The sequence below is a fragment of the Takifugu flavidus genome, chromosome 14, assembly GCF_003711565.1.
Source record: "Takifugu flavidus isolate HTHZ2018 chromosome 14, ASM371156v2, whole genome shotgun sequence".
Classification (NCBI taxonomy): Eukaryota; Metazoa; Chordata; class Actinopteri; order Tetraodontiformes; family Tetraodontidae; genus Takifugu; species Takifugu flavidus.
In genome coordinates this window covers 7,534,520-7,547,351 of record NC_079533.1, presented here as the reverse complement: position 1 = coordinate 7,547,351, position 12,832 = coordinate 7,534,520, and the positions used below count along the sequence as shown (strand labels likewise).

General features: G+C 54.1%; 1 protein-coding gene across 1 annotated transcript in view; it reads left to right on the top strand.

The window, feature by feature from the left end:
- Positions 1 to 12,832, top strand: part of nrxn2a (neurexin 2a) — a 76,241-nt gene that overhangs the window by 32,011 nt on the left and 31,398 nt on the right. Inside the window, 10 exon segments of the mRNA XM_057054105.1 lie at positions 837 to 1,016; positions 1,019 to 1,219; positions 1,964 to 2,136; positions 2,138 to 2,168; positions 3,656 to 3,682; positions 6,955 to 7,074; positions 7,148 to 7,529; positions 8,658 to 8,848; positions 9,111 to 9,284; positions 9,372 to 9,491. Of these exon segments, the coding sequence (XP_056910085.1) occupies positions 837 to 1,016; positions 1,019 to 1,219; positions 1,964 to 2,136; positions 2,138 to 2,168; positions 3,656 to 3,682; positions 6,955 to 7,074; positions 7,148 to 7,529; positions 8,658 to 8,848; positions 9,111 to 9,284; positions 9,372 to 9,491 (1,599 nt within the window).

Below are 12,832 nucleotides of genomic sequence, written 5' to 3'. Positions count from 1 at the left end.
GGCCGACGGCAGCTCGGCATCAGGACGCAGCTGAGAATTCTGGCGCCGGGTTAAAGACACGCCCACCCGAAGGAGCCCCGCCGCCACCTGAGAAGATCTGGCACCAAAGAGCAGCTCTGGGCTTTAAGGATAACAGGAAAAACACTTCCAGACATGAATCTCTGCCTGCCTGTCTGCCTGCCTGCCTGTCTGTCTGCCTGCCCGTCTGCCTGTCTGTCTGTCTGTCTGCCTGTCTGTCTGCCTGCCTGTCTGTCTGTCTGTCTCCTTCTCCTTCCTGTCTGTCTGTCTGCCTTCCTTCCTGTCTGTCTGCCTTCTTCCTGTCTGTCTGTCTGTCTGCTTGCCTGTCTGTCTGTCTGCCTGTCTGTCTGCCTTCCTTCCTTCCTGTCTGTCTGTCTGTCTGTCGGTCTGTCTGTCTGTCTGTCTCTGCCTTCTGTCTGTCTGCCTTCCTGTCTGTCTGCCTTCCTTCCTGTCTGTCTGCCTGCCTGTCTGTCTGTCTGCCTTCCTGTCTGTCTGCCTTCCTCCTGTCTGTCTGTCTGTCTGCTTCCTGTCTGTCTGTCTGTCGTCTGTCTGTCTTCCTTCCTGTCTGTCTGCCGCTTCCTGTCTGCCTGCCTGTCTGTCTGTCCAGACAGAGATTATTTATTCGTAATGTAGAGGAACTTTTGCCTTTAGCTCGTGTGTTTCAGTAAAGATTTCCGGTGCTTCCGTAATCTCGAAGCAAGAGCCCGTTTCAGTCCTGCACCTGCACATACACACACACACACCACACCCCTTTTCTCCGGCACACTTGCACTCCAAACATTGTGTTATGGGATGTTGACTCGCCTCCTGCCCTGCAGGCTTCATCTCCATCAACGGCCAGAGTTCTGCTTTCTCTGCCAACGAAGGCAGCGAGATCCTGGACCTGGACGGCGACATGTACCTGGGGGGTCTGCCCGAGGACCGCCACGCCCTGGTGCTGCCCCCAGAGGTCTGGACGGCGTCGCTCGGCCTCGGCTACGTGGGCTGCGTGCGGGACCTCTCATCGACGGCCAGAGCCGGAACCTGTGGAGGCTGGCGGAGGTCCAGAGCTCCGCGGGCGTCAGCAGCTTCTGCACCAGGGAGACCCACGTGCGCTGCGCCCGGGACACGTGCGCCAACGGCGGACACTGCAGGGAGGGTTGGAACCGCCACATCTGCGACTGCGGCGGGATGGGCTTCCTGGGCCCCAGCTGCGAGAAAGGTGAGCGGGACCGGGCCCGGCCCGCCCCGCCGGCTAAGCGACGCTAATATGCTGCTGCAGAGCTTTTAACACTCTCCAGTCTGTGTTTTATTTATTAACCTGCCTCTGGAGCGGCCGGCCAGCGCCTGCATCCCGAATCCATCACAGCTCCCTGCAGCGTTTATTACTCTGGAATCACTCGGATATCAGCTCCGCTAACAAATGTTTTGATTCCCATCAAGCCATTCATGAGGAGAGGTTTTTCGTGGGTCCGTTAATGAATTGTCAGCATCCAGGTTGGCAGGACTCCGAGCGTTTCATCAGAGATTCCGAGCTGCGCTGATTTCGCCCTGAATGGCTCCGCATTAGCCGTGCAGATGCTTTCCTCACCGAGAGGCCGAATTATGCAGATCCGCTGGCACCTGATAGCGTGAGGATATAGGAGAATCCTCTTTGTATTGCACTGTGAGATGTATAAATCCTTTCTGGAAATTTGATGGCGTCTGGCTCGTGCGCTCCGGCTCGTGCGCTCCGGCTCGTGCGCTCCGGCTCGTGCGCTCCGGCTCGTGCGCTCCGGGCCTTTTCTGCCATCTGCTGCGGCTGATGGAAACTGCAATCTCACGCGGCACCTGAGAGGCTGTGAGGTGTTCTGGAACGATAAGAGGAGAATTTAGCTCTCGCGCTCCAAATGCCAATTTTTAATTAATATTGTGACCCCGCCTCCCCCTCCCCGGGGGCGTGCGCTCTCTCCCCCCGTGTCCGCAGACGCCACCGCGGTGAGCTACGACGGCAGCATGTATCTGAAGGTGGTCCTGCCCAGGACGATGCACACGGAGGCCGAGGACGTGTCCCTCCGCTTCATGTCCCAGAGGGCCTTCGGGCTGCTGGTGGCCACCACCTCGCAGCAGTCGGCGGACACGCTGCGCCTGGAGCTGGACTGGCGGCCGCGTCAAGCTCACAGTCAACCTGGGTAATGCTGCGACTGGGGACGGAGGCCACCAGTTCCTCCACTGGGGACGTCTCACCGTAGTCCTGCCTCAGGCCCCTCCACCTCCATCTCCATACACGCCGCCTGCAGTCGCCCGACTCTGCGATTGAATCTAGCAGGAGTCACAAATACATCAATCGACCAATAAGGAGACAGAAATAGACCATTTAGAAAGAACACAGGCCAAATCCCCAAAGCAGGAACCAGTTTCTGGAGCGTTACGCTTCCCTGGGCGTTGGAGCGGCTGCAGGTGTGCCCATTCTGGCCCTCTCCTCTGTCTCTCGCTCTCTCTCTCAGTTCATCCCGTGGTCAGGTCCCATCTGACCGCCTCGGCTCTCTCAGCCCTTCAACGACGTGTCTGCAGTTCAAGGAGAAGGCAGTCAGAGACCAGATCCGCCATTAGACGCCGACACCGCCGCTTAGCTCGCTCGCGCCGCAGACGGGAGCCGGCGCCGTTCCCTCCCATCACATTCGCTGGCCCTGTCCGCTTCAGAGGCGCTTCACTGAGCAGTGACGGGCGCGCACACACACACACACACACACACACACACACACACACACACACACACACACACACACACTCTGGTCTCTGGCTGTCTGCATCCACTGCTCTGTGTTGGTTGACAACTTGAGAGCACACCTCTGCCACATGCCACGCTGTGGTGACGGGAAGTCATTAGTTTCCTTTCGCCTGGTGACAAGCGAGCGGATCCGCCGTGATTCCTCAACCCGGTTTCAGACCCAGATCGCCGGAGCGTCACGCCAGGGCTTTTTTCTTTCTTTCTTTCTTCTTCCCCTCACCACAGATCACTGCGGCTGCAGGTTGTGCAAACCACTCTTTCCCTCTGAAGCGGGTTGTGAAGCGTTCATCAGCAGGAGGGGCTTTAAAGTGCGGGGCTTTGTCCGTAGAGGGGCCGTTTCCACCAGAAATGCCCCCGATCCAAATGACAAACAATGGCGCCTTTAGATTAGACTGCGCAGTATTGATCCGCTCCGTAGAATTCAATGAAGTGTGTTCATCCAATTAGCCTGTGTGCCAATTATCCCGAATGCACCATCGCTTGAGAAAAACAAACTCCCCTTGTTTTTAAATTCCGCCGTTCGACAGTAGAAGGTTTGCCAGGCGTTAGGATGGTTGTTACCTGACCTCTGATGTGCTGTGTACAGGGAAAGCTAAAAATGTTACTGCTACCACTACTGGTGGAACCACAGCCATGACCAATAATTCCCAGCTTGGATCTGGGCTGCTCCGGCTCATGCCGAGGTCTCCGCTCAGCCCGCCGCAGGGGGAAAGTGGCGGTTTCGACTCTCAAGTCTGTCCCCGGATGGTGGGCTCTGAAAAAGCACTGAAATGTCTGCAGAATGTACTTTGAAGGATGTTTAATGTTCTCCTCTTTTCTGCTGTTCTCTCTCTCTCTCTCTCCCTCCCCCCTTTTTTGATCTCACCATCTCACTCTCTCTCTCACCAGATTGTATCAGGATAGACTGTAATCTCAGTAAGTGTCTCCTCCATGTTTATTTTCTGTAACCTGATTTAGCGAGCGTTCACTGTGGTGTAATCTCAGCCCCGCTGCTCCGCTCCTCGTATGAAACACGGGATAATTGATTTATTCGGGGGGCTACAGTTCTCCTGCTGTACTCTTGCGTACACATGCTTCGGATCTTTAAATTCACACGCAGGGATGTGCATCTGCTTAGCTAATGAAGCTAAACTTGGCAGCTAACCCTAACCCATTATAGCACAAACCTGCGAGCAGTCAGTAGTAATTTATGCTGACGGGAGCGGAGAAAACGTTGATATCCTCAGAATATAGAAGTTTGGGCATTATCGGGTCAACAGATGAGCATGTTCTAATGTTATCGACATGGTAGACCTTCAAAACCTGCTTATGTGGAGTGGAATCTCCTCTCAACACCATTAATTCTTCCCATATCTAGGATTTCAGTAGTGGGGGCGCCCGGAAGCAGGGCTCCTGTAAAATGGAGTAAAATGCTTTCATAAAGACGTAAGATGAGGACATCCATCATTTTCATGCAGAATTTAAATGAGCAAATCCAAATGAAGGCCGGGCAGATGGATGCCAGAGGCAGATCTCCGCCTGCATCTTCCCGTCGTGGCCTTTTCCATTTGGAGAGGCTGCACGGTGTTGATTCTAATTTATAATGTAGCATCCCCCACGCCCGACGGCGAGAGAGAGGCGGTTTAAGTTTCGGACCAGACTGCGGCGCTGTGAGAAATAGATAAAAGATATGGATCGTGGAATGCAGAGGGGGATGTCGGGCTTACTGGAGTGCTGGGAGAATCACAATTATAGGAATTATCCGGAATGTTTGAAGGGAGCGGCAGCAGTGTCGCGTTTGAACATTTGGATCTCGGTGACGTTCTCATCTGTTGATCTTGATTCTGTTGGAGTCATAAATCATAAATTGCTTCCTCTTAGTCGTTGTCATTCATGCCACGTTTTGTTGTAGCTGGATTTTCAAGGTAGGTGTGTCAGGTGGTGTGGATGACTTGGAGTCATGAACGTGTTAGAAAAGAATTTAAAGTCTGTTGATGGGGCATAGCAACAAAAGCATACTTGAATTGCTGTGAGAACAACACATCGAATATTTTTTAAATGGTTTGTTTAGAGTTCTGGGGACAAAAGAATCCGCTCCAGACACCTGCAGTCGAAATGGTCGTTTTCGCCAGCAGATGGCGCCATATCACCACCCATCCGGCGCCTGCAGAACTCTGCACGCACAATTAACATTCCATTAACATTTATCCTGCGTGTATGCTACACCACTGACCTCTGGAAAGCTTAATACGACACATGCAAAGATGGATGGTGTGTTAACGGGTTTTATGACAACGAGGCCAAAATTAAAACGGCGAGAATCATCTGGTCAAATGATTTAAGGGGCGATCATCACTTAGTGAGCGCGGTCACTGGGGAAAATTGGAGCTCGCACTGGGAATTTTCAGTATCCTTGTTCTCGTGAATTTAATGGATCATTTTACCACATTAAGGATGCTGAATTTCAAGGTGAGAGATGTGTGTGAGTGTGTGTGGGGGGGGGGGCGGCTTACTTCTGAGAGAATCAAAAGAAATGGCCCATTTGGAGCAGCTGCTTGGAAGCTGTTTGGTGGGAGGGTCACACTTGTGGGAACAAATGTTGCTGCAGTGCTCCTGATTAACACCCCGGGATCGGGAGCATCACGCTTCCCCCTTTGGAAATTCTGCATTTGTTGGAGGAATTTGCGAAATCACCATGAACTGCTTTGATTTCACTGGCGCAGATCCGCGCCGCGCCTTTGAAGTCCCCCAGTTGTTGGAAAATATTAATCGAATTCAATTTAAGACGTGAATCGAACTGGCCAAAATAAGCAGCTGTGAAAGGAGCCTGCATTTCAAAGGCTTTACTGTCAGATATCCGTGTGCCCGTGGATCCTGTACACATCCTCCATTTTACCTCCCTCCGCAGGCTTCAACACTGATCACTATCAGAGAGCGAAACAAAGCCGCACGCACGCGTCCGTAAACGCCTGTGGAATGTAAATACTGTAAAGGTGTAAAGGCCTATAGCCTCCGTCGCCATGGCGCTGCAGCATCCTAGTGAACTGCAGGCCTGGTCGTTGCTTCCAACAGATCGGATTGGTTCTGATGCACCTGATATCACTGTGATAGTCGTATCAATAATCATTAAGGAGCCGTCCATCCTTCAGCACGGCTGATGGGTCTTCTCCCTTCGTAGTCCATCCAAAACTTCACCTTTATTGCTTCCGACTTTTACCAATCATCCTAATTACCGTCAAGTATCTCTTGAAATTGTGCTGCTGTGGCATTTAAAAGCCCTCTCGTGCGATAGAGTAGCAGATAACACGGCGGCGTTTGCATTATAGAGGGGAAGCTTCCCTCTGAGACGAAGCCGTTATCATGCAGCACAATCCTGTTTTATTTACTGCATCTCGCCTCTGTAATTCCTCTGCGTCCGTGAGCGGAGAGGTAAATATGTCCTCTCCACCGACTGACATAATTCCAAGGAACCTTTTGTTTGTTCATTATCTTATTAAATATGTCAGGAAGAGAAGGCGCGGGCCTCGGCGTGATTGATCTGCCCGACGCGTGCGTCCAATATTGAGCAGGTGGTTGATGGTGGGGAGCAGGCAGCGTGCTGGAACGACACTTGAGATGCAGTCTCCGGTTGCACTTTTATTTCCCCGAGGATGGAAACAGCGAAGTGCTCGGAAACCCGTTGATGTGTTCCATTTACTGCCCTCTGTACGTCCCCTGTAATTCTCCCGCACCCTGAGCTCAATTAGACAGACAAACCCCCGAAGGCCCAGCCAGCTTAGGCAAGGCATGGCCAATTAGCTTCCCAAGCGATGTCAGAACTCCTTTGAACTGCGGCGTCGGCCTGTTGCCGGCCGCTGATTCGGAACGACGCCGCCGCAGTGGCGCCTTCTGCATTGTGACCTATTTTGGGGCCGAGTGTGGCGCAGAGGTTCTTGAATTCAAAGGTAGACTGGAGCCCGGGCCCCGGCGTAATCCTACATATTCAGCTTAGGAAGGAGACAGCCGCTAATGCGCCCCGGGAAGCTCGCGCGGCGCGGGTTAATATCATGGCCGTCCGGATTCCTGCCGACGGAATGAAAGATGACGGCGGGCGTGCGTCGCAATACGTGTGTGATTGATCCTGAGCCGAGAGGCCCCGGACGGCTTTGAGGTGCGGATGCTGAGCGGGCGCGGCGTGATTGTCACTTGATCCTTTTACCTCCTCCCAGGCAAGGGCCCCGAGATCCTGCTGGTGGGCGAGAAGCTGAATGACAACGAGTGGCACGCCGTGAAAGTGGTGCGGCGCGGGAAGAATCTGCAGCTTTCCGTGGACAACGTGACGGTGGAAGGTGAGTCTCGGCCCCGGGGGGGACGCCCACAGAGGAGCCGCGGCGGCTAAAATGGCGCGTTTTGCTCCCGCAGGCCACATGTCCGGCGCCCACACCCGGCTGGAGTTCAACAACGTGGAGACCGGGATCATGACGGAGCGGCGCTTCATCTCGGTGGTGCCGTCCAACTTCATCGGCCACTTGCAGGCGCTGTCTGTCAACGGCATGCTGTTCTTGGACCAGTGCAAGAACGGGGACATCTCCTACTGCGAGCTGAACGCACGCTTCGGCATGAGGCACATCGTGGCCAATCCCGTGACGTTCCTGACTCAAGCCAGCTACTTGGCCTTCTCCACCCTGCAGGCCTACGCCTCCATGCACCTCTTCTTCCAGTTCAAGACCACCAGTCCTGACGGCCTGATCCTGTACAACTCCGGGGACGGCAGTGACTTCATCGTGGTGGAGCTGGTCAAAGGGTAGGTGGCGACCCGCACGCGCCGCTCACACCGTCAAACGCCATTGCGTGGGTCCGTGGCGTGCGTGGACCCACGTGATGCGTCCTCATAAACAGGGCAGATTGGAATTAACCCCAGATGGGAAATTAGATTGTCCCAGAACAAGAAAGTTTCAATGTTGACTCTATAAAAAAGGAGCAGGAACGGTGTGTGTGTGTGTGTGTGCGCACGCGTGTGTGTGTGTGTGTGTGTGTGTGTGTGTGTGTGTGTGTGTGTGTGTGTGTGTGTGTGTGTGCGATAGTGCTGATTCAGTCCAGTTCTAATCAGGCACAGAAAGGTCCGATGGCGCTGGGGAGGAACGGCCTCCTGCATCCTCAATAGGATTTAAATAAACTGGAACGTTTTCCAAGTCACTGACAACACGTTTAAAGCAGGTCCGCGGAGAAGGTCCGCGGTTCTGGTCCGTTTTTGGTAGGAAAGTAAGTCCAAGTGTCAGCCAATGACGGAGCGCCATGATGGCGGTGTGAAACCGGGTCCTCCGGTTCCGGACTCATCCGAGGAGACTCCTTTGTCTTCTGGTTCCACTCCGGGGAGGTGGAGAATCAAAGAATCTGGAGACGAGGGAAGCGGCGCCAGAACCGTAGGTGTCATCAGCAGAGCGCCCGGTTGGTCTTCAGGATCTGACCCGCTCCAGCGCCTGCCAGCGGCTTCGCCCGCGCACGATTCGTGCACGTTGGGTGTTGGCGTCGCGTAGACAGTTGCTGAGAGAGGGCCCAGAGCCCAGAGCCCAGAACCCGCCTCCGGGGCGTGGCTTTCATTCCAGAACGCTTCCAGGAGGAGCAGATTGAGGAATCGGTTCCGCCTCAGTCGGACTCAGAGGTCCGGGTGCACCTGAGCACTTCAAACGTGCACGAACTTTACACTAAATGTGTTTCCGTCCCGCCTGGTGTCACGTGACATCGTTGGGCCAATCAGAGAAGCCGTAACAGGTTAACATCACTGGACCAATCAGAGAAGCCGTAACAGGTTAACATCACTGGACCAATCAGAGAAGCCGTAACAGGTGAACATCGAACCACCTGTTTGGGTCCACACGTGTGTTCGTACATCAGAACCTTCTTGTTTTAATCAAACGGGCCTTTCCGTCAGGTACATCCACTACGTGTTCGACCTGGGCAACGGGCCGTCGCTGATGAAGGGGAACTCCGACAAGCCGCTCAACGACAACCAGTGGCACAACGTGGTGATCTCCCGCGACGGCAACAACGTGCACATCCTGAAGATCGACTCCCGCACCGTCACCCAGCACGCCAACGGCGCCCGCAACCTGGACCTGAAAGGTAAACTCCGCCATGACGGTAGACGGATAAATATTCAGGGTTCTGGAGCCGCCGTCACAATTCAGGTTGCATTAATTAACAAATGAGCCTGAAGCGCCGAGCTAATTATTCTTTAAAAGTTAATGATCATCATATTTAATAAAGGAGTTTATTCTCCAGGACTTTTTCATCATTTAGCCTACACGACCTGCTTCCCAAGCAGTCGCACACACGCCTCGTGCACGAGGCCGGCGTGCGCTCACCGCGGTGCTCTATCCTGCAGGCGAGCTGTACATCGGCGGCGCCGGCAGGAGCGCCTACGGTGGCCTGCCCAGGTTGATCGCGTCCCGCGAAGGCTACAAGGGCTGCCTGGCGTCCGTGGACCTGAACGGGAGGCTCCCCGACCTGCTGGCCGATGCCCTCCACAAGGTGGGGGAGGTGGAGCGAGGCTGCGGAGGTGAGGTGGGGGGGTGGCGGCGGCCGGCGCACACGTTCCGCACGTTTAACCGTTGTTTTTAACGCCGCGGCTCTGGCGGGTGCGCAGGTCCCAGCACCACCTGCACGGAGGACTCCTGCCACCACCAGGGGGTGTGTCTCCAGCTGTGGGAGGGCTTCTCCTGCGACTGCACCATGACCACCTACGGGGGCCCCTTCTGCAACGACCGTAAGTCAGCGCGCTAACGGGTGGCGTCGAGCAGGGGAGGCGGCGGCGCTCCGGTCCGGCGCTCCGCTCGGGGGCGGGCGCGGCTTCATTTGCTGCAGCGCCATTTAGAATGTCTGCGAGGATTTCGCCAATCGTTATTAAAATGTTGTTTTGAATTAGGACATTTGAGTGCCATCACCCCGTGGGGGGGCTGTTCCAGGGTAATGTGGGGGTAATTATGACTGGAGAAGTATCGCATCTGCGGGAAAATCCGGGCCGATGTTTCTTCTGGACCTGTATGGAGATTTAGTATTTAGATCATTGGGAGCCAATTACGTGCACCGATTATGTTGTTTTGCTCCTAATTGGACAATTAGAGCAACGCTGTTGGACTCGCTTGGAAAATGAAACGTGTGTGTTGGAAATGGGAAGACGAATCTAAGGAATGTTGCCTTTGGTGGAGTGAATTTATGTCATGTTTTACATGGAAAGATCCTCAAAATGGTCTCCATCATCTTAAGTCACACACACACACACACACACACACACACATTTCCACATTTGTGAGCCAATTCAATGCCCATCACGTCATCCAAAACCCGGAATTTTAAGTGGCTGCCTGAGGCCAAACCTTCGCAGCAACCGTTGCCGACTGTAATGTCGGGCTGCCAGGGACACCAGGTTTTGATTGATTCATTTATTTTTGGCCGATTTGAATGATGTAACTCTACAAATTCCAGTTTAATCTGGTTCTTCTGGACGTGGAAACGGTGAATTGAGCCTCTACCCCCCCCCCCCAGGACTGTTGGGTAAATGGCACAGCCGACTGACACGAAAGGTCAAACCGATACGTCGGCCCAGATAACAAGCGGCGTGCTCCCCCCCCCCCCAACACCCGTCGAATGTGTCAATAACGTCGTGTAAAAGCGGAACGCCGCTTTTTAAATGGGCATTTTCGGGCGGAGGGAAGCGCTAACGGCGTTTTAAATCGGAACCCGGAGCGGTTTGGATGCCGGAGCAGGAATGGCGGCGGTGGTGGGGGCCCTCGTGCGCCCGGTTGCCCCCGTGTTCGCGCGCAGAAAGCCATTTAGCAAGTACGCCGCAAACATCTGTGCAAATTACCCCGGGGTAATTGTTTCATCGCCGCAGTCACTGTGACACATAATGAATGTTCAGCATTCCATCCTCGGCGCCGGCGCTCGCCGAACATGCGGAAGGCGGAATTATTGCTTAACCTCCGCCGCCGTTTCCCGTCACCGTTCCGCTGGTCCGCGTTGGTGACGACGGAGGCGAACGACGGGGGAAAAGCCAGGGAAAACACGGAAGGCTGGAATAATCGTGACGCCTCCTGGGGCGTTATGGGAATGCGGCGTGTTAGAAGGGGCCGGCGCCGGGCAGCTGCTCGCCGTAACCTGATGTGACACGGCGGCGCCCTCTCTGCCCCGCCGAGCCCCCGTCCACACGGGCACTGCAGAGAACACGAAACCCACCTGAGATGGAATTTCCTTCATGACACGAGCGCTCCGGGCAACATCTGCTCGCTGGCGCTCAGCGCAGCGACGCCACGTGGGCCCGGAAGCCCGGAATTCCACGGAAAGAAGAGCGTGTTAAAGATGCCCCCCCTCCCCCACCCCCAGGCCTCGTCTCTGACCTGGACAGATGGTGCAATTCCCCACTTGGCCGCTAGGTGAAGGCACCAAAATTCCAACACTTCAAATGGATTTTTTGATGAAAATGAAGATGAAGAAGGTGTAACGCTGTTGCCACGGAGACCCTCCAGCCCTTATATACCGTCCACGGTGACATTGCTCCTATAAAAACTTATATAAGTGCCCAAACAACGGTTATTTAATTCTGCTTCACTGACCCCTGCGGCATTAGCGCCGCCTTTGTTTTCTATCCTGCCTTCTATTATTAACCAGCTTTATCAGGTCATAATCAACTAATTTAACCTCTTCTTTCAGGGCAGGAGCGCCCCCCCCCCCCCCCTTCCCCACCCCCCCAAGCCTGGTCCTGCTCAGGGTTTCCTCCTGTTAACGGGGAGTTTTTCCTTGACGCGGTTCAGGCTCGGGGGTCGGCCCAGCTCACGTCCAGACTCCTCGGTCTGACCTTCAGCTCAGGTGGACTTATTCTCCATTATAAGTGTGTCCCAAAATCCAAAAGGATAATCCGGGATTGAAATTCCGGCTTTGGCTGGCTCCCCGGGGACCGAGGCTCATTCGAACACACACAGCACACCCAGACGGGCCGCATCAGGCCTCTGGTCCCAACCCTGACGAATCCTTGAGTCATTTTTAAGCCCACAAATTTCAGGACTGACATTTAGTCCGTGATGTCGAGTGTTGACTGACTCACGGACCCTTTTATCCGAGACAGATTTGTGGAAATCGGCGGCATTAATACGCACACGGACCTGGCGCACACGGAGACGGGAACTGACGGCCTCCAGCGGCGCCATCGGATCGTTTCGGGACCGACGGTGACTCAGGAGGCTGCGGCGCAGCCAAAACACACAACGCCGCGCTAGCGGAGCGCGGGACAAGTTCACAAGCAAAATGAGTCATTTCCAATGTCTTGGCGGTTCCGTCTCCACGGCGACGTGCTGCAGGGGCTCGGGGATAAAGTGTCATTTACGGACCAAAATAGGAGACCTGGAAATGTGTCAGGATCCGTTAAGGTGGCCATTTTAGCCATTGCTAATTTCCTGCCGCGCTGGATGCTACCGGGCTTTTCAGGCGCCGCCCAAACGATGATTTGACAGGATTATTACAACAGAATCTTCTCAGATCTTCATCAAACAATCACAGTTGCTAGAAGGTATTTATGGATCTTGGTGATCACCGCTAACGTGCACGTTAATGCGGCTTTTACGGGGTTTGTCTGACAATTTTCTGGGTTTCCCTCGGTCAGAGATCACGTGCACGCCCGGATTTTGGGGGGGAAACAGCCGAAAGTGTTTGCTAGGTTCTAAAAGTGTCTAATTATTAGCATTGATTTAATCTTTCTAATTCATCGCCCGACAAAAAACAAAATGGCAGACTTGTCCTCCAGTGACAAACATCGCGAGTCAACGTCCGACCAGCATTTTTACAGCTTTTTAGCCTTTCAGGCACGAGTGGGAAAGATTTGACATTAACATGGACGTGAAGGGAAGCGGAGCACCTGAGGGGACGAGGCTCGACTTATTTTAGCCTCGCTGTCCTGCAGTTTCTCACATTAAGAGCATCTTTGTTGTCTCACGTGTTGCTCTAAGAGGCTTTTTTTCCTCGTTGAAAGAAGCTAACGCATAAAAACACACGCTGCTTCATCATCTCCGCTCTTCCCGTTGGACGTCGGGCGGATCAGATTCCTTTTTTCGGTCT